Source organism: Stigmatopora argus, chromosome 9 (genome assembly GCF_051989625.1).
Source record: "Stigmatopora argus isolate UIUO_Sarg chromosome 9, RoL_Sarg_1.0, whole genome shotgun sequence".
Lineage (NCBI taxonomy): Eukaryota > Metazoa > Chordata > Actinopteri > Syngnathiformes > Syngnathidae > Stigmatopora > Stigmatopora argus.
The window spans coordinates 7493404-7513152 of NC_135395.1; the positions used below are offsets into that span (position 1 = coordinate 7493404).

A 19749-nucleotide genomic window follows, 5' to 3' on the forward strand; every position below is an offset into this window, starting at 1 on the left:
TACTGTAGCATAGAAAAATCCCATCTAGGACGCTATCAATACATACAATTGTGGTCAAAAGTTTACACACACTTGTGAAGAACATAATGTCACGGCTGGTTATTTCTACACCTCCTATTTTTCTCTGATAGAGTGATTGGAACACACACTTCTTTGTCACAAAAAACATTCATGAAGTTTGGTTCTTTTATGACTTTATTATGAGTGAAAAGAAAAAAAGTGATCAAATCTGCTGGGTCAAAAATATACATACAGCAGCGCTAATATTTGGTAACATGCCCCTTGGCCATTTTCACTTCATGAATGTTTTTTGTGACAAAGAAGTATCTGTTCCAATCACTCTATCAGAGAAAAATCAGAGTTGTAGAAAAAACTGGAAACTCAAGAGAGCCATGACATTACGTTCTTCATAAGTGTATGTAAACTTTTGACTACAACTGTATATTTGCCACCGAACATCTAAATATGGACGCAGATCGATTAAAAAATAAATAAATAACACAAAACAAACAACTATTGTAGCCTGAAGACCTTTAAATTCCACTCCAGTGTACAAAAACAGCCGCAAATGAACAAAGCAACAGAAAATTGTCCGGATTTTAAGGAGTTCTCTTCATCGAATGTGGAGACCCGACCAGCTCTCTTCCGCCTCATCGCTTAACTCCGACTTCTTTGTGCTTACATAATTACTCAGCTTGTTCTTCTCAGTCATTACCCTTCCTAGGTGCTAACGGTGTGCATCCAGGGGAAGGGGGTGAGTGAGTAAGGGTGCGTATTTGGTGAAAAACACTCGGGTAACTCACCGCGGCGCTTGTCTTTGAAGCCTCCATTACCGCATTTGACACTCTGCCCGGGCTGACCTGATAAGCCTAAGAACACAAACACACACACATAATCCTGCATAAGTGCATCAAAAAATACATTTTCATCCACATTTTTACTTAGCCAAAACAATGATGCTGCAGTTTTTAATATTGGAAATAGATGCCAAGCGAGAAATCTAAACAGAGACATTTTTTATGCATGAGTTCTCAATTCCCATGCGTATCAAAGGTTAAGGTTCTTAAATGAATTAGTATGTTTAGGGCAAGAGAGAGGAAAGGTGCTGTGATGCATGAGACTCCAGTGAAAAGCAAATTGCTAAAGCAGCTCCGTATTGTGTTTAATTAAGCATGTATATCACAGCGTTAACTACGACAGTGGCAAAGTGCAGACTTTGGCCAAGGACAACAAATGCTAATTTCGATCAGCATCAGAAAAAAACCCTCCTAACGATCTTTGGATCAAGGTAAATATAAGTAAATGGTTTTATTTGGATCTGCATAACCTTGTTTTTAGAAAGCATGCAATAGGACTGAAACAATGATACACAGGGTTGATAAGATGGAGTTGGACGTGTCGAGAAAGGCTTCTTGTTACGGTCGCCATTGTCTGACTGGACTATTAATCCAAGGCATCTTCTTTTCAAAGCCCTCAAGCCCTTCCACCCACGTTGTTATCTGGCTTTTTGTCACCGTCGATCAACTCTGCGGCAGCGCCACTCACTTTAAGCTGACCATCTGCCTTCTCACTCACTCGTTATTATACACTTTTGGCCCTTATTCTGTCCTTCTTGCTAACAGTTCCAACTGGAGCAGCTGACAGCACATCATTTCGGGTTAGATCACCACCTCCTGCCTGATCCTCCCACGTGACATCATATTGTTGAAGGGCTTCTGCCTAAATCTCTTTCAAATAAAAAAAGGATAAACGCATAATTGTCACATGAACTGGTACTCGGACGTTTGGTCGCCCGGACGTTTGGTCGCCCGGACGTTTGGTCGCCCGGACGTTTGGTCGCCCGGACGTTTGGTCGCCAGACGTTTGGTCGCCGGACGTTTGGTTGAGTTTACTGTTGAAACCAGCTCTCAAAATTATATTCACCCGGGCGACCAAACGTCCGGGCGACCAAACGTCCGGGCGACCAAACGTCCGGGCGACCAAACGTCCGGGCGACCAAACGTCCGGGCGACCAAACGTCCGGTCACGGCATGAACTACCCAGCATTTAAAGCGCCCAATCTTTCAGCATACTATTAAACAACCAAATAGTTCAACTTTAGACATTTTCAAATACGAAACTTTTCCAACCGGAGGCACGTGTTCGAAAGATTACCATCAGAATCTTCGGTTACAGACATTTGTAACAGTCGAAAATTGTAACAAGTTATTCTACACCTAAAACCATGCTGACGGTTAACTAATTAATAGAATTTTGTCGACAGTGTCAATAAAGTCTGCAACAGGCGAACATTTTTTTTTTATATTTACATTAGGTTTTGCGTCAATAACTACCGCGTTCACATTCAACTATGACAAATTGTCAATTTGTCCCCCTAATTGCACTCAGATAAAATCCTGTAAGAACATTAAAATCCGTTCCATCAAACAATAACAGTCAAGTTCAAGCTTAAAACTCAACAACTAAGTCGTAGCAAAAGGACATGGCAAACCTAAAAATGGGAGTTTTCAATCCTGCATTGCCTGAGTGTGTGGAAAAGATAAAGAAAGTAATTTTTTTCCAAAATCGTTGGGCCATTATAACGCCACAACAACAAAAAAAATGTGTCAGAAGGCCCAGAGGGGAAGTATCCAACTTCAAAGCATCTTCCCCCCTTTTAATTAATTCAGGATCCTCCCCTTCGCAGACGCCATTGAGCAGGACGGAGGCAGAGACAGAACTAAAGGCAACCCCCAGATTAAAACTCATGAAAGGGAATGAGAATAGAAGCAGCCTTGCTTTACAGCTGTTGGAAACAAGAGGATTTTAGCAGTCAAGTCACGTCAGTAACACGAGCCTTCTGGGAAACACTTTTTTGGTCCAAGGGTAATATTCCGCGGGGCACGACTCTCAGACAAGAGTCGGAGACCGACGGGCCAGGACCAGGACCAGCTTGTGCCCCACAACTAGCGTCTCTGGTTCTTAATTGTCACGTGTGAAAATGACTGGAAAATTAGCACATTTAAATATCAGCATAGGGAAGGCGTTCATTATTATATGTTGACCTGTTTTTGAACCCGTGTGACCTTTAAGGTTTTAAGTCGTTATATAAACATTGATGTTGGCTCAAGTCCCGCTGGAGAGATTTAATATTAAATTGCTCGGAGGAATACAGACAAAAGTGAAAAGGACGAAAGCTTAACCGACTTCCCGAGAGGATTTCTCGGGCATAAAAGATGGATGTGATTATATTTTCAATTTTTGGCCACGTGGGGGATGAGGATAAAGACATTTGTCTTAAAGAGACTAAAAAAGAAGCTAATATGAGTTCGCTGATTGGCAGATTGGATGAAGTTGAAGAGGGTTCCCAGGGAAGGCTAATAATATGTTTTATTTCACTTTGACTCTTGAATGACAATTGTAAAGCAAAAATTAGCTGCATGGCTAGAAAATAAAAACAGGCAAATATTTAAAAAAAAACCAATCTTTTCGATTTTTAGAAAGTTACTATTAGGGTGACAGGAGCAAAGGGAATTAAAATCTGTCAATATCTGTCAGTGACAGTCAAAATTAGCAGTCAGTATTTAAAGTAATGTTAATTGTTGTACTTTTAAGACATTGCAGAAGTATCGAATATTCTCCCTCGTAAATGCATACCGCACGTGACCTAATCTGAATTGGAATTCAGGTCTATATTCAAACCAAAATGTAACTGATATGCCATTACGATGTTCCCACATTTTTCATCAGCCATCACTCACTGTTCTCAATTTCAATATCGTTTATTTAATCTGAGCAGAACCTCCATCTGCCCATTGATTTATGAATTACCTTCACCCACGGGCAGTGAAATTTATATGAAAAATGCACATGTTGAGTTCAGAAATGGTTTCATCATCGGAGCGGGGTGCTGCCTGCCTGCACAAATGATCTTTATCCTCAGCGGATGATATTATCAGGTGTCTGGCTGCTGTTAGCCCAGATATCCATCCAACTTTTCTGCCTTCCAGACTCAAATCACTGGGACTCTTGACTCCAGGCATTAAAATCACGATGGAGCCTTTGTGGAAATATAACAGCACTGCTTCACGACTTGACGGACAATATTGGCTACACGTATTATCAGTATGTTTCCTGGACTCACCATTCTTAAGTCATAAAGTCTGCAGAAATGGGGGATACGTGATTTGAAAAAGCACAATGACGACAAGCTAACAAAGCACGATAAGCTTCAAAATAAATAATGCTTGGACCAAGTGGAGACACAGATCTTGCGCACACAGCTTCGGTTTAAGTAAATATGCAAAAAGACACGTACAACTGCTCGTGATTTCACATGCAAGTCTCATTTGCTTCTGCGCAAACAGAAGCGTCTTAACAATGGCTCTGCGGAATCAAATCTTCAGATTTGCAACACGGGGGCAAAAATGGCAAAGCTGAGGGAAGCAAATACGTAATATTCACGTGGCAACACCATAGCAAAGTGCTTCAAAAGTGTTGAGAGATGCGAACCCCCAATTCATCAAGAATCAGACCTAGGCGTCTTCATGTTAAATTAGTAGAAGATATCTGATCAATTATATCTTTCTGTGAAATATATATTTCGATGTAACCATAACATTACCTGCATCTTAAAGTCAGGTACGCTCTCAATTGTGGAATTTACGATATACAATAAATTATGTGAGATGTCTCATTGAAAGTAATGAAGGAATGTAGAATGACAAAATATGAAATAAATGCTGAACTTCAATCTACCGTATTTTATATTTATTTTAAACGGCAGGGGTATATTAAATGGCGCACAAAGGGGAAGGTACGATCCACTACGCACTCTTTATGCCGTGCATCAACGTTTTGCAGACTAAAACTACTTACTGCTGAATAAAGTCTGACTTGGAATTTTAATGAACTTAAGTATCTATAAAGATGCCCCCATGAACACCATACAAATCTAGCCAAAAAAGCGGAGTTGCCGTTTAATATACCCGGGTATATTAAACGGCAGGGGTATATTAAATGGCGCACAAACGGGAGGCTCAAAAAAGCAAAAATCATTTAATATATATATAAATATGTATATTAAACAGCAAAATACGGTACTACTCCTATTACAACTACATATTTGGCTTTTTCATCCCACCCTGTTCAATATGTTTTCATATTTTTGATTGATTTGAACTACAAAAAAAAAATTGAACACCATGTATCATTGTGTTTTTATCTCATTTCTCAAAGACACATCAACAACGACATACTGATTGTCCCCATGACAGACTATAACAGTTTTGATCACCGTTACACAAGTTCCCCCGCAGCAGTCGTTTGCACTCTTTCACCATATCAAGCATGGAAAAAGTGACACTACAGATTCAATTACCTTCAACACATGGGCCACAATGCTATCTGCGGCGTGTAGGGGGGAAAATGATATTAGGAGAAATGCAAAGCGGTGTAGTCACCTCATAAGTTTTTTGTTATCGGCAGTAAAGAGTGCCATTCTCATTTTTCTTCAAACTAGATTCTTTGCCCAAGGGAATTTCGATAGAATATGCATTGTTTCTGTTTTTAGGATTCGGTTCACAGCTAAACTGATAATGGCACAGAAGGTTTTCTTTCTCTAATCATTAGAAGGAAAAATCTATTTTTTTTTATCCATTAGAGCACATGTGTCAAAGTGGCGGCCCGGGGGCCAAATCTGGCCTGCCGCATCATTTTGTGTGGCCCAGGAAAGTAAATCACGAGTGCCGACTTTCTGTTTTAGGATCAAATTAAAATGAAGAGTATAGATGTATATAAAATTTCCCGATTTTCCCCCTATTAAATCAATAATTGTAATTTTTTTAATCCATTTTTTTCTGTGTTTTTAGTTCAAAAATCATTTTGTAAAATCTAAAAAAATATATGTATAAGAAAGGTAAAATAAACATTGTTTTAGATCTATAAAAATGAATATTCAGGGCTTTTAATCCAGTTCTTTTAATCCATTTATAAAAAAATCTAAATATTATATCTAAAATGGTCCGGACCACGTGAAATCAAGTTGACGATAAAGCGGCCCGCGAACCAACCTGAGTCTGACACCCCTGTTTTAGAGACTAATGGATAAACAGAATGAGGACGAGAATTGTATTTGAATAAATCAACAATCGTCGAACACTACAATGCATGAAATTTTTTTTTGACTCTGCAACTATATCCTAGAGTCTAACCTTGACCCTTGCCTTTCTTGGAACAAAGCTGCTCCAAATGTGAGTACTTGTCATTTAAAATTTGAACAATGGACTTCAGTAACATCTCTTCATTTTCCAACAGTTTTTTCTTTCCTCGCTGCCACAAGTGATGCCTCCACATCCCTCTTTCACAATGTCAGCTGTCGCCCTCGTCTAATTTTTCAGCACTGACCTGAATCTTCGTGTCCTCCTTTTTCTGTCTGTGCATTTACCCTTGCCAAATTTCCTCTAACATTCGCATCTTGGAACTTTAATGCCATTTTCTTTCAATAAAACATTAAAAGCAGTCAAACCGGGCAATTTTAAGTCCCAACATAAGAAAACCAAAAAAATCCCCAAATGCCAATGGTAGTACCACTATAACACAGGTGTCAAAGTGGCGGCCCGGGGTCCAAATCTGGCCCGCCGCATCATATTGTGTGGCCCGGGAAAGTATATCATGAGTGCTGACTTTCTGTTTTAGGATCAAATTAAAATGAAAATTATAGATGTATATTATATTTCCTGATTTTCCCCCTTTTAAATCAATAATTGCAATTTTTTCATCCATGTTTTTCTTTGTGTTTTTAGTTCAAAAAGCATTTTGTAAAATCTAAAAATAAACATAAATATTTTCCGTTTTCCACTTTATTATAGAACATAATTTAAAAAAATATTTTGTTTCCATTTGAAATGAAAAACATGATAAAAAGAAATTTCCATTACTAAGAAAAAAAAGCTCAAATAAACATTGCTTTAGATCTATAAAAACTGATAATTTAGGGCTTTTGATCCAGTTCTTTTAATCCAATTTAAAAAAAAAATCTAAATATTAGATCTAAAATGGTCCGGCCCAGATGAAATGGCGTTGACGTTAATGCGGCCCGCGAACCAACCCGAGTTTGACACCCCTGCACTATAATATCAAATACACTAAATTCAGAATTTTATCCAACTTTGACCTTCCCAATGCCTTCACAAGGCCCCCAAAAGAACATTTCTTGACTACTTCAATAACAATAATATTTCATTCTAGATTTAAAGCTTCCACTGCAACATTCAGAACAGGAATGGCACACGCGTATCTTGTCCGACCATCTTACGCACACGTGTCTAGTTTAAGTTACAGGCGTGTGCTCACTCAAAGACAAGACATCTGTCTGGCTTTTGGGTCATCAAAAGTAAACAATGTGATCTATATCTCTCCACAATCTGTACTCGGCCTCGTCGGACTGGATTCAGTTGACGTTCAGTCAAGTCACTCCGATTTATTTATAGAGGCGGTCATGTAACATGATGGAGTCGCTGGATATACATTGAGCCGGCTACTGTGGCAGCTGGTGGCAGGATGATGATCAAAAAAAGCGATCAAACGGAATAATTTAGTGAGGAAGAGCTATCTGGATGAGATTAGAAGGACACAGTCAGCCTGTGGTCAATTACAATAATACACACGCAGGCATAAAACCCTGTGCCATTTATGTCAATGAAAGTGGATGAAAGAGAAAATGTAAGATGACCTGTCTAGCAGAAATATGGCGCAGCATTCCTAAAGGGGCAAGAGTCAATATGTGGAAGAACTTTGGTGATGATCTCCTGTAAATATCTCAAACGCATTCCTGCCACTCACAATTGTTCTGCATGGTGGTTTTATTGTGTAGATATCTGCAGCATGTTCTCCTTTGTGTGATCTTTAACTCAGGAAATACTGTATGTAGCTTGCAAATAATGGTTATAAACATTGGGAAGAACAAAGTTCAGCAAAAGAAAACCACATAGTATTTGATATGACAATTTTATGGCTACGCTGCAAATGACGCGAGTTGAATTGGTCATCTCGTTCAGTCATTTTATGCAAAATGACGATGTCGGATTAAGTTCTACTGTTTTGACTAAATACAGTAGCCAGTCATTTTTTAATGTTCGCGTCTTCTTTTCCACTTTCTTAAGTTATGAATTAAATTGCAGAAACTGATATACTGTAATTTTTTTAAACTATAAACCACTACTTTTTTTCCCTCACTTTGAACCTTGAGGCTTATCGCCCACAGCGGTTTGTTCGTATATTTTTACAGGCTAATGAGCTGCATGATTTGTGGTGGATACATAGTCTGTTATATAATGTGGAGCCCCTATAATGAGGGATATAGTGCAGCATATATAAAAATGATCATATTCTTATGTATATATATATATATTTATAGCTTGATGTGCCTCATGGTCTAAAAGTTATGGTATTATGGCCTAACAATAGAAGCCTCTCATAATTGATTTTTTTTAAGAATTACTTTTTAAAAGAAAAAAATTGTAGCCAAGATAGAGAAAACACAAAACATGTTTGTTGTTGTTGATGGATTCTGGAATCAAAGGAAAAAACAATGCTGTTTTACATGAAAATAATTTTGTGTCTCCCTATTTGTATGTCTTTGTCTGTCCAAAACAAAACAATATCAAAAGGAAATGAGCATTAATTCCCGTTTTTCTTAAATGAAAATGTGACGCAAAGACTACGCCATATTAAGTATGCATCAAATTCTTAAATCTCATTGGTCTAAATATAGATGTGGTGGCCCTTTCATGTAACTGGCTATGGCATAAAATGACCAATGTTGTTTTGCCCCTTTAACATAAATATATAAATATATATATACACAAACATACACCCACACCCACCCACACCCAAGTACATATACACAAAAAACAAACCTCTTCTTAAGCTCATGGAGAAAATAAATCATCTGTGAAAGAACTTTCTGTTCAAGTGATGGCACACTGACAGCTCTGATTTTATGAAGAAGTAAACACACCCAGGACATTTTTACAGGTATAAAAAAAGAGGGCAAAGGAGGTGCATTGGTAAAAATGAGTCATCACCAGTAGGCTCAAACCCGCTGTTTTATTGTGCGTCTGTGTGAGAGTGTTGTTGCTGACTAACATTACAAGCTAGCCGTAAATACGAGTTTTGTTATGCACTGCCCTACTTTGCCTCTGAATCATGAAATGTTTTGCAGAATCGAACGCAGGCTCATGTTGGACCTTTTTTGTGTGCTTTAAAGTAGACTCTTTAATTCAGCAAAAATGAAGTGCTATTTGAAATCGAGCCTTCAAGCGATGTTACTAAACTGTGAGTGTCATCAGTTTCCTGAGAAAAAAACTCACGTGAATCTGATCTCTGACACAGATTAATATTTACAAGCCGCTATTCCTCACATTTTCATAGCAAACAATCCTATGCAACATAATACAACGTTGGAGCAATAACGACTGGAGCTGACTGGATGATTACCTTTCAGTTCTGAATAATCATCATTTTGATAAAATTAGAAATACTCAATTTTTTTAAAAAAAATTATTAAATAGTAGCGTCTGATCATAATGCCTTTCTGGAGCATCACGCAAACTGAATCAAATCGGTTTTCCTCTGAAAACATTGAAGCGCTGATCTATTCTTGTTGTTTATGTGCAAAAATAGGCTATCAGCAAGCAATGAATACATTAAGATGATCTGATCAGTGGCGTGACGTGACAGGTGGCCCTCTCGTACTCGTCTTTGTGCCGCTGATACCAAAGCTTTTAAAAGGCTATCATGTACTGCTACAAAAATTGTGCACAATACACGGATTAGACTGATTTGCTAATCTCTTTTTTTTTTCTATGACCCACCACACTTTAGTAGGCATTCGTGACAGGACATACCCAATCCAACATTGGCAATGTGTAGAATGAAGCTTTGGCTCATGCACACATCTTCAAGCGGTACACATTTTATTCGTCTTTGTGATTTTTTTGTCTTCATGACTAAGTGATCTCCATCTCCAAAATATGAGTTTTCACTCTTTCAAGGTACCGTATTTTGCTGTTTAATATACCCCCACCCCCCATTTTATATACCCAGGTATATTAAACGGCAGGGGTATATTAAATGGCGCACAAACGGGAGGCTCAAAAAAGCAAAAATCATTTAATATACCCGGGTATATTAAACGGCAAAATACGGTAGTTCCCCCATCAGGCCTACCGAAAATAAATCCTAGCTAAAGTCCACTTACAAGGAGTAGGTGATGGGACGTGCACACGGTCCATCGAAAGTGGTTTTAACTTTAAGTGGCTCTTTTTAAGAGCATCAAAGAGATACAAGAACCGAGCCTAAGTCTACCAATTAGAAGGCACAAAGTCTGCCTTTAAGCAAAGAGCAGTGTTCAACAACCACCTGGGGAATAGTATGCACGTTTTTTTTTGCAGCAGAACCAAAATTCTACCTTTTACGGATCTGGCTCATCGTGGCATATTGGGTTTGTTCGTCAAGATCGGCTTACCTTTCCCTAAAATATGAGAAATCGCTGATTCGAAGTGTTAGGTATTTTATTTTGAAGAAACACAATAGCTAATCTGCATGGGCATTAGTATGCAAAACCTTGAATGTAAAAATTCCGACATATTTAATTTTCCTGTACTTGAACTTCCAATAAAACTTCTCCTGCCACAAAAGAGAGCAGAATAAAGCGGAATAGAAAAGCCCATCTTGACCTACATCTCCCATGATTAAGGATGCCCTAATAAGACCTCCGCTGTCCCGATTTGCCGTGATTGAAAACCAGATTATACGTTCGGAACCGCTTGCCATTTGAAACAGAGCTAGGACTTGGGCTGCCTCTGTCCTGGATGTGGAGAGGATGGATGATTTTTAAGCTGTTAAAGTTCAAAGACTTGGCTGCGGGGAGATTTCCAAAGAACCAAGAGAACCAAGCAATAGGAGAGCCAGTTATGGCTTACTCGATCTAAACTCTGCCCGTTTAAAGAACGAGGTGAGTAGGGCTACGTCCACATTGCAGGTGAAATCCAATTTCTGATCTAACCTAATATTTTCGTGTAGTATGAACAATCAAAATCTGATCTTTTCACACCCGACCTGGTCCTATTTCATATGCAGACATAAATCCAATGTGTTCCATGCCTTTGCAGCATGAACACTCATGCATAAACATTCAAACGATATGTGGAAGCAAAATGATGTGCAAATCCATTTGCAAATAAGTAGCTAGTTATTGTCGAAAAATGATCTGCAAATGCGTACCCGGATGTGCAAATACATAGCCAGAAGCAAAAATGTGTCACTTGATTCACAAATGCGTCATTGGAGTCACAAATGCAGTCATAATTATAAAATTAAAGTTACAAATGTGTAACATAAGCAGAGCTGTCAAATACTACCAATCTTTTCTACGCCCATCTAGAATTAACTATTGAAAACAATTGACAAGCATTATAAAATAAGATAATATTGAGCTTTATTTTATACACAGGGCTGGTCAATATCTGAAAATACTTCTCTTTACCCACTGCAAAATATGATTTCCGGCATTTGGGCGCTCAGCATAAGTCACAAATATGTATCCTAAATTACAAATGTGTAACTCTAGTATATCTCTCTATTTGTTCAACTCCAATTGATATACAGTAGCTCCATGTCGATTGAATCAGGGCCAGTTTTTACTTCTCTTCTGTTTTTTTTCTTTTTTCACCCTGACTCAGCAGTCGCTCTCTTTACAGGGAGACTGTGAAAGCTCAGCAGTCACATGGAATGCCAGCTCATCGACTATTATGATGCCGACCTCCCCTCATGCGCACCACCTCTCTTTACTCACCGGTAGCCAGCTTGCTTGTTTATCTTTCTTTCTGATGGAATCCCATAATACGGCTGTTTAAAATAGCCATGTGGCAGCTTAAATCAATAAATCCAATGAAACTAATTGTGTTCCTGAAGCTAAACCAAAATAGTGTGACCAATGTCTTTGAGGTGAAAAGGTCAAAATTGCAAGGAAATGACAATCACTACATTTTATACCAAATCGAGCCTTATCCTAAATAAAAGAAGGAATGAGACAATATGAGCAAGCTGAAGATAAAATGTCAACTGAAAAGGACTTACTTTGAGCTTGTCGAAACGTTCGGTGAGCGAAGACACCTGGTGCTCCCTGTGCCGCCCTACCAGTTTGCAGAGGGCACAAATGAGTTGGTCATCTACCAGGCAGTACATGTTGACCTTCTCGTTCTCGTGCTCGGGGCAGGCCAGACCCCGCAGGTGGGAGTCGGACACGGGTTCCACCAGGCGGTGACCGGTGAAGGGTTTCTTGTTGGGGTGCGTCGCTCGCAGACAGCGGTCACAGTACGACACTTCGCACGTGACGCAGGTTTTGATAGCCTCGCGAGGCGGATCTTGCTCACAGAACTGGCAGCAGACTCGCAGATCCATCTGAGCCCCGAAAGCCGGGCTGTGGTTCGCGTTTGTGTGGTTGACGTGATTGGCGTGATTGGCGTGCGGGTGCTGGTGGCTGGAAGTGGCCGGGCTACTCCTGGCGCTGCTTCCGCTCGTGCCGCCGCCACCGCCGCCGCCAATCGTTCCGGCTACCGTACCGCTAATGGTGGCGGTGTGTGGCCGCTGCAGGCGCCGGCTTTCAGTAGGCGAATTGGGGCCGCTGAGGGAGGCCTTTTGAAAGCGGTCGATAATGTTCTGCAGCGTCACATTGCGCTTGAGGCCCTCCAGCCCGCGGTGATTCAGCGTGATGACGTAACGACAGGTGGGGCACTGAAAGGCGGAAACGGATTCGAGCGGCTTGCTGGTTGAGCAGTGCGACACCAGGATGCGGTGGGCGCAATTGAAGCAAAGGCTGTGGGCGCACGGTAAGAGCAGGGGGTCTTCAAACAACTCCAGGCAGATTGGGCAAGTCAGCTCGGACTCCAGTGTTTCCATCTTCAATTAAACCTATCTAAAGGCAACATCAAATCCCTCAGAAGCTGGCCTTTTACCTGTGGAAACAACAAAAACATCCAAGGTCAAACTTGGAAAAACAAATGAAAAAACAAAAGACGACTTTTGTGAACAAGCTGCTTCCCGTTAAAGATAGGAGCAGTAAATTTAGTCCAGAAATTAGCATGTGTTTAGCCGTGACCGGACGTTTGGTCGACCAGACCTTTGGTAGAACGGACGTTTGGTAGAACGGACTCGCATGCAATTGATAGATTTTAACATTGGGTTAATAGGGATTTAATGACTAATATTTAACATTGAGTGAATAGGGTTAGGGTTATACAAATTAAAGTCTCAAACCTCGGGACTCGCGAACCCGGCGACCAAACGTCCGTTCTATCAAACGTCCGGTCGACCAAACGTCCGGTCGACCAAACGTCCAGTCGACCAAACGTCCAAACGGGTGTTGTAACCGATACCTGTTAAATATGAGCAGTATCCAGGTTACCAGACACGCCCAGTCATCAAGTTAAATCAGCCTACTGCGCATGTGTTTGGGATGTAGGAGAAAACCGGGGAACCCAAATAAAACCCACTCAAGGATAAGATGCAAATTCCACAAAGGAGCTCGGTTTTGAACTCTTGATGGGATGCGGCCACCACTGCCAGAATTCCAAACATTTCTGCTTTTCAAAATTTCTTCTTTTAAATATTTAATTTTCTCTTTTGGAGATTATTCCCATTTTTTTTCATCAACACCCCCTCAGATGTATTCTAATTTGGTCTTGAATTATTCGCATTGGAGATCCACTCAATAATTGATTAGGCGATGAACTCATGAACCAGTAAGAACTGGCAACATCTGAGATAGAATTAATTGCGAAAAGTATAAATAGAAACACGTGCACCATATTTTTCATATTAAAGCCCATTTTATTTGTGACCATTTTTCTGTCCTGGAAAAAATCAATGGCTTAGTTCAGTTTTATGTATTCAAGCAAGGACAAACATCTGACCCCAGGCACAGATAAACTTTAAAGACACGTTTAGCTGTAGCAGTAAAAATGTAACAAGAAAATTAATGTCGGACCTCCTTCCACATACTCTAAATGTGACAATATTCTCATTTTTCAACCAGGAGGAATTAACCTTGTTGCCTGACCTGTCAGTACGTCCTAGGTTGTTATTTACACATGCTTCAACCATAAAAAGCAGCATCAGGCCATCTGGATGAATAAAAACAGTGTAACATTTACGGCTCCTTCCATTCGTCAAATGTTAAAAACAACAACAACAACAACCTGGAAAATACAACATTGCCACATTGTTGGAGGCAAGAGCAATACACAAGGCAAACAAGATTTGTCCACGTTCCAGACATAATTAGATCGCTCACTCAAATTAAATTAATTTACCCATCTATTGGCCACACTTTTTTGAAAAATGTTAGGGATTATTTTAAGTATGCTTGAGCAATGGTCTAATGAATGAAAATGCATAATTCCTTTATAGGGTCACTGTTTTTTTTCCCTCTTTTTTCTTGATGTCATTAGCATCTTGCTTGAGATGACATTATTTGTCTGTATTCAGTTGTATTACATCAATTATAACATAAGCAAATGGTTAAGTCAACACAAATATGCATTGTAAAAAATTGATGAAAATGAAATCTGTTACAAATCCATACTTGTGTTAGTCTGGAAAAAGTAGCTTATTTTACTGCTAATAGTTGGACAACAAACAGTGCACAAACTTTCAGGTTACTTACCATTTTTTCCTTTGTCATTAATAGAAAAAAAGGAACTATGTTGGGATAAACGGAGCGAGCAAACAGGAACAACCAAGCTATAATTTAAATACTGGGCTAGAGGTAGGTAATATTCAGAATGGAATGAATGGCAAAAAAAACAAAAGGAAGGAAAGAAGGGAAAGCCATATAACTAATCAAAACAATAAGGATAATGCTTTCCTCACCTTTAGACACCGAGGCCATAAAATACTGCCCAAAATAAACATAAACGTGATTATAAAGAAAACACGTCCGTATTTCATGATAGACTAAAAGCCTTTCCTCACCAGAGTTAACCAAATATTGTCTTAATGGATGAACAATGTCCCGTGGCACAAAAGAAAGAAAAAGACAGAACTAATTGATTTAGCCCCTCTGATTTGATTTTATTTTCTCTTTTTTAATGTTCGAGTCAAGCAAGCGAAGGAGTCAGCATTTTGGCTGGTTGGAGCTCAGCGGTGCAACTTAAATGTGACTGCGCTTAACGGAGCATAGTGTTATAATTAACACCCCCCTTTAACACACCATCAGCAGACCCATTAAGCCTCTGCTATGTCACTCTTGGGAAACAATGCACAAATTGATGGGAGCCACTGCCAAGCAGAGACACAAACACACACTCACACACACATTTATCAGCATACTTATATCTTAATTTCTCTAGTCTGCCATTCTTGTTAAAGAAGGGCTTCAGGGAAAACAACCTTTAAAGCTTCAAGCACAAAATACTATGTACGCACATTTCTACAGCACCAACATGACATGTTTTATATCAGGGGTGTCAGACTCAGGTTGGTTCGCGGGCCGCGTTAACGTCAACTCGATTTCATGTGGGCCGGACCATTTTAGATATAATATTCAGATTTTTTTAAATAAATCGATTAAAAGAACTGGATTAAAAGCCCTGAATATTCAATGTTTTCTAGATCTATGTCAAGCTATCTCTACTTTCTTCAAATTTTGCCCCAAACTTGAAAAGGGGCCCCGATCTTTTCACATTTTATTGAAGCTTTTGGTGATAGGAAGTGAATAGGTTGAAAACCTTAAAGAAGGGGGAAAGAAGGAAGCATGTGACATCATTCAAGTTTCAAGTTACTATGGTGATCAAAGTGTTGCTCTTGAGTTTACTAATAACATCTTTAATTTACTACAGAAAAGCAGAAGAGCGTTCAAATGATAGAGTGTGTGAGTGAATGGGTCCATTAACTGATTGAGTAAATCAAACACAAATATTCACTTTGCAGAGATAGGTCATAAGAGTAATTCAAGTTAAGGGAAAATACAAAAAATGCAATTTAAGGTTGTGAGGAGCAAATTAAGCATCAATCAGCTGGCATCTAGGTGGTACTTATTTTTTATCCTACCAGTTGCGTGTGATCGGGTCTGAAGGGTATTCCTTGCTCCTTTCTCGCCTGTCTCCTTTCAAGGCTGGACTCTGAATTTTTATATCCTGGCTCATGCCTTATGATCTCAGGCAGGAAATGAGGTGAGGTGACTTTGATTTGGGTTTTCTTTTCTGCCCCCTGTTGGCCTGGAGGAGGGCAGACATATCTTCCCCATACTTGACTTGATAAACTAAAACAATGTTTATTTTAGCTTTTTTTAAAATATATTTGTCGATTTTACAAAATGATTTTTGAACTAAAAACAGAAAAAAATGGATTAAAAATTACAATGATTGATTTAAAAGGGGGAAAATCAGGAAATTTAATATACATCTATACTCTTCATTTGAATTTGATCCTAAAACAGAAAGTCGGCACTCATGATTTACTTTCCCGGGCCACACAAAATGATGCGGCGGGCCAGATTTGGCCCCCGGGCCGCCACTTTGACACCTGTTTTATATGGTAGCATATTAAAAGAATATTTCAAATGAAATTATCATTATAGAAGTATAATGACATTTAAAGCTTCACCACAAAGTGCACAAATATCAACACAAAACAAACAAACATAAATAATGCTCTCACATCAACGCTTCTCTCATACTTAGTCAATGAAAACAGGATCTTACGTTCAAGAGTTCATGTGGTAAGCACATACCAAGCGAGCGAGAGGTCAACAGGTCACGTTCCAGGGACTAACTACCCCGTGTGTGCCATTTAGACACCTTACTTCATTCTCCAAATTTTGCAGGAGTATAAGTCATCTTTATATGGACGAGCTGCCACAGCCTTGCTGTATGAATGCCTTCATTCTTGACAGCGTTAGTAAATATAACTGGGAAAGCAAAACGTGGCATTTCCCTTAACTGGCTCAGCTGAGCTTTTAAACCTTTAAGAAGAAGCAGCACATTGTTTCAGTGGAACCTGTGGAACTCAGGCACATTGCTGGGTTCAATTCCAGGCATTTTATTTAGTTTTTTGGTGAGATTCAGCAGGCATTTTTAGATCAAAATTTACCACTGGAAAAAAAGAAGGCCCATTGACCATGTTTTTTTAATTTTTATTTCTATTTCCCATTCAAATTATTTCGAACCGACTATGATTTAACACGTCTTCTATGCATATTTGCGTTTTAAAATTTCCACGTGATGTAAAACACTTTCAATGGCATCTTACAATGCTAAAATGACAGCTATCAAACTCAATCATGACCCTCCGCGAGCGAGAATAAGAGCACGGTGTTGCTTTAATGCCTTTTACCATTTACTATAACTTTCCATAAAAATGCAAATATATTCCACGTGTGCGTGAAAAAGCAATCTGTGTAAAGTGAATGGTATTCCAAGCTGTCAAAAATATTTATTTCAGTGAGTAATTGCAAACGCCGACCCCCTCCCCACGCATAAATGCTCACATTCCTTTTCTGCAGTGAAATTGATTATATATATTTCTGGGTTAAGCAGATAATAACAGCATATAAATCTGCGCTAAAATGAGTCGGACAGGTAATCTATGAGGTATATCTTCATGCTGACAAAATACCATCCGGGGCCTAATGCCTCGGGCAACAGATTAGTTTAGTAAATGTGTCAATATGGACTGTAGGTTCCATAATTTACCCGGAAAAAAGCCGGTGACAGTGATTTAGGGTGCTTTCGCTTGTTAGGCTGACAGAAAGAGCACGGACAAAACATCGGTTGGCTGGATTTGTCTCAGCTGAATCCTCAAAGAAACTGAAAGACTCATTTCAGGGGACGCGCTGAAGATGAGAATGGACTTTATTTATATTTCAAGCACCACCTTGAGACACAAATATGTTCCTGCCCCCTGTCTGATGCTACAGTCTGGCATTTTGCTATTTTTACCGCACTTATGTTCGGCATTTCCTTTGACGGGGGCTTTGAGTGTGAGCTATTGTCTTTACGTGGTTGCTCTTTGATTGAGTTTGTCGTCCTCTATAGTGTCGTGGGCGAATTGGGAGAATTTAAACACGTGTGGGGAAAATGAAAGCCCGGAAATGAACTTTTTTTTACCCCTAGTCACACACACGATAGAATGCGCACAATCAGTTTAACTTTCATGGAAGAGTTTTGGCAGCATTTCAGGCTTTTTGTTGTTGGCGCTAAAACGCTCGACAAAAGTGATGAGCTGAGAACAATTCTCGCTGCGTAAAGCGCTCAAGAGCAACACAGAAAAGATAGTGCTCACGAAAACAGAAGACGACAAGGTAACAGCACAAGCAACATAAATACATGTGTACACACATGCACTTAAATCGCCACAGTCTGCTAAAAAAAATTGAATTTAGACGTCAGAAAATCAGCTAGATGTTGTCACTGCAAGTAAATCTGTGCTTTCTGTAGAAAATGTGGATGGAATGGGGCCAATAAACCCTTTGTGTTTCAAGGTTTAATTTTGTTTATGCATAATTTTATCAAGATCAATATTTTTTTCTTTTTTATAAAGAGTGCAACTTGAAATTCTTCTTTTTTTTAAATAAAAGCATTCAAATTGTTCACTCGCAAAGACAAACACTGTTGTTTATGATGTTCAACGGGTCATAATTTCAAATTAATCTGCTATACTAACTGATTTTAGGGTTAAAAAAATTCAGAAAAATAGACTTTTTGGAGATTCTGTTTTACTTTGTTATTAGGCGTTCCAACTTTTATTTTGTATGAAATTGTGATCCATTTACACCTGAAAATCAGTCAATTGTTTTCTTTGACATCCATTTAGAGGAAAATTTTGATATGCAGAGTACTAGAAACAATCAAATATACATTTGAAATGACACCCAATAAAATCAATAGGATTATTATTTAGGTATGCCAAGTAATGAGTGAGCGCATGAAAGGTTTCTCCGAAAAGTGCCAATATGAACTTGTGTCGACTGTTTGGGTCAAAGTCCTCACATTATTTTGTGAGGACGACACACACATTCCCTTCCTTGGCATACTCAATGGACTTTTTTTTTTTTTTAATCTATGATCTAATCCAGGCTAAATGTTGCACACCATTGTTACGCTCCACCAATTTCTATTATCACAAAGACAGAAAAAAGGGGGCAAGTCAGTTGTTTGGCTGCTAATCCAGCAGTTGGGTTAGACAGAATGCCAAACATTTGTGTAGCTTCAGGGACAGGGAATGTTCCACTTCATACTGGACCAACACTGTCGTGTTACATGTCGCACTCTCATAGCGGAACAAAACAGCATCATTAGAATTAGTTGTGCAAATAGGCTTTGTTTTGTACATGATATGGCATGAGTAACATTTTGTGAATACCCCAAGGCTGCTCCCTCTTCATGTTTTGCCCATCTTTCCACTTTCCACCTTCATATAGATGTCTCTGCTTCAATTTTCCCCTTTTCTGTCGCTCTATTTTTATCACAACGTCACCACAGGCCAAGGCTGATATCAACATTATCGGTAATATGCGCTGAAAGCTTTCCATAAAACCGTCTATATCACATTTCTATTCACCTTGATAGTTCACATCGCTACTGAGAATTCTTATTTGGAGCAAATAAAAACATTAAACACAATAAGTATATTTTGGAATAAATGCAAGCATCCCTCCTCAAACTCTTGACATAAACTAGGATTTCAAAGTATGTTCCTTATGTGTCA

At 39.1% G+C, this 19749-nt stretch overlaps 1 protein-coding gene across 4 annotated transcripts in view; it reads right to left on the reverse strand.

Moving 5' to 3' along the window:
- The window catches only part of mid2 (midline 2), a 72033-nt gene that overhangs the window by 28489 nt on the left and 23795 nt on the right, over nt 1-19749 (reverse strand). For all 4 annotated transcript variants that reach the window (XM_077610214.1, XM_077610212.1, XM_077610213.1 and 1 more), the window contains 2 exons: nt 12121-12998; nt 804-869 (listed from right to left, as the gene is read on the reverse strand). In XM_077610214.1, coding sequence (XP_077466340.1) covers nt 804-869; nt 12121-12942 — 888 coding nt within the window. In that variant the 5' untranslated portion in view covers nt 12943-12998. The remainder of the gene's footprint in view (nt 1-803; nt 870-12120; nt 12999-19749) is intronic.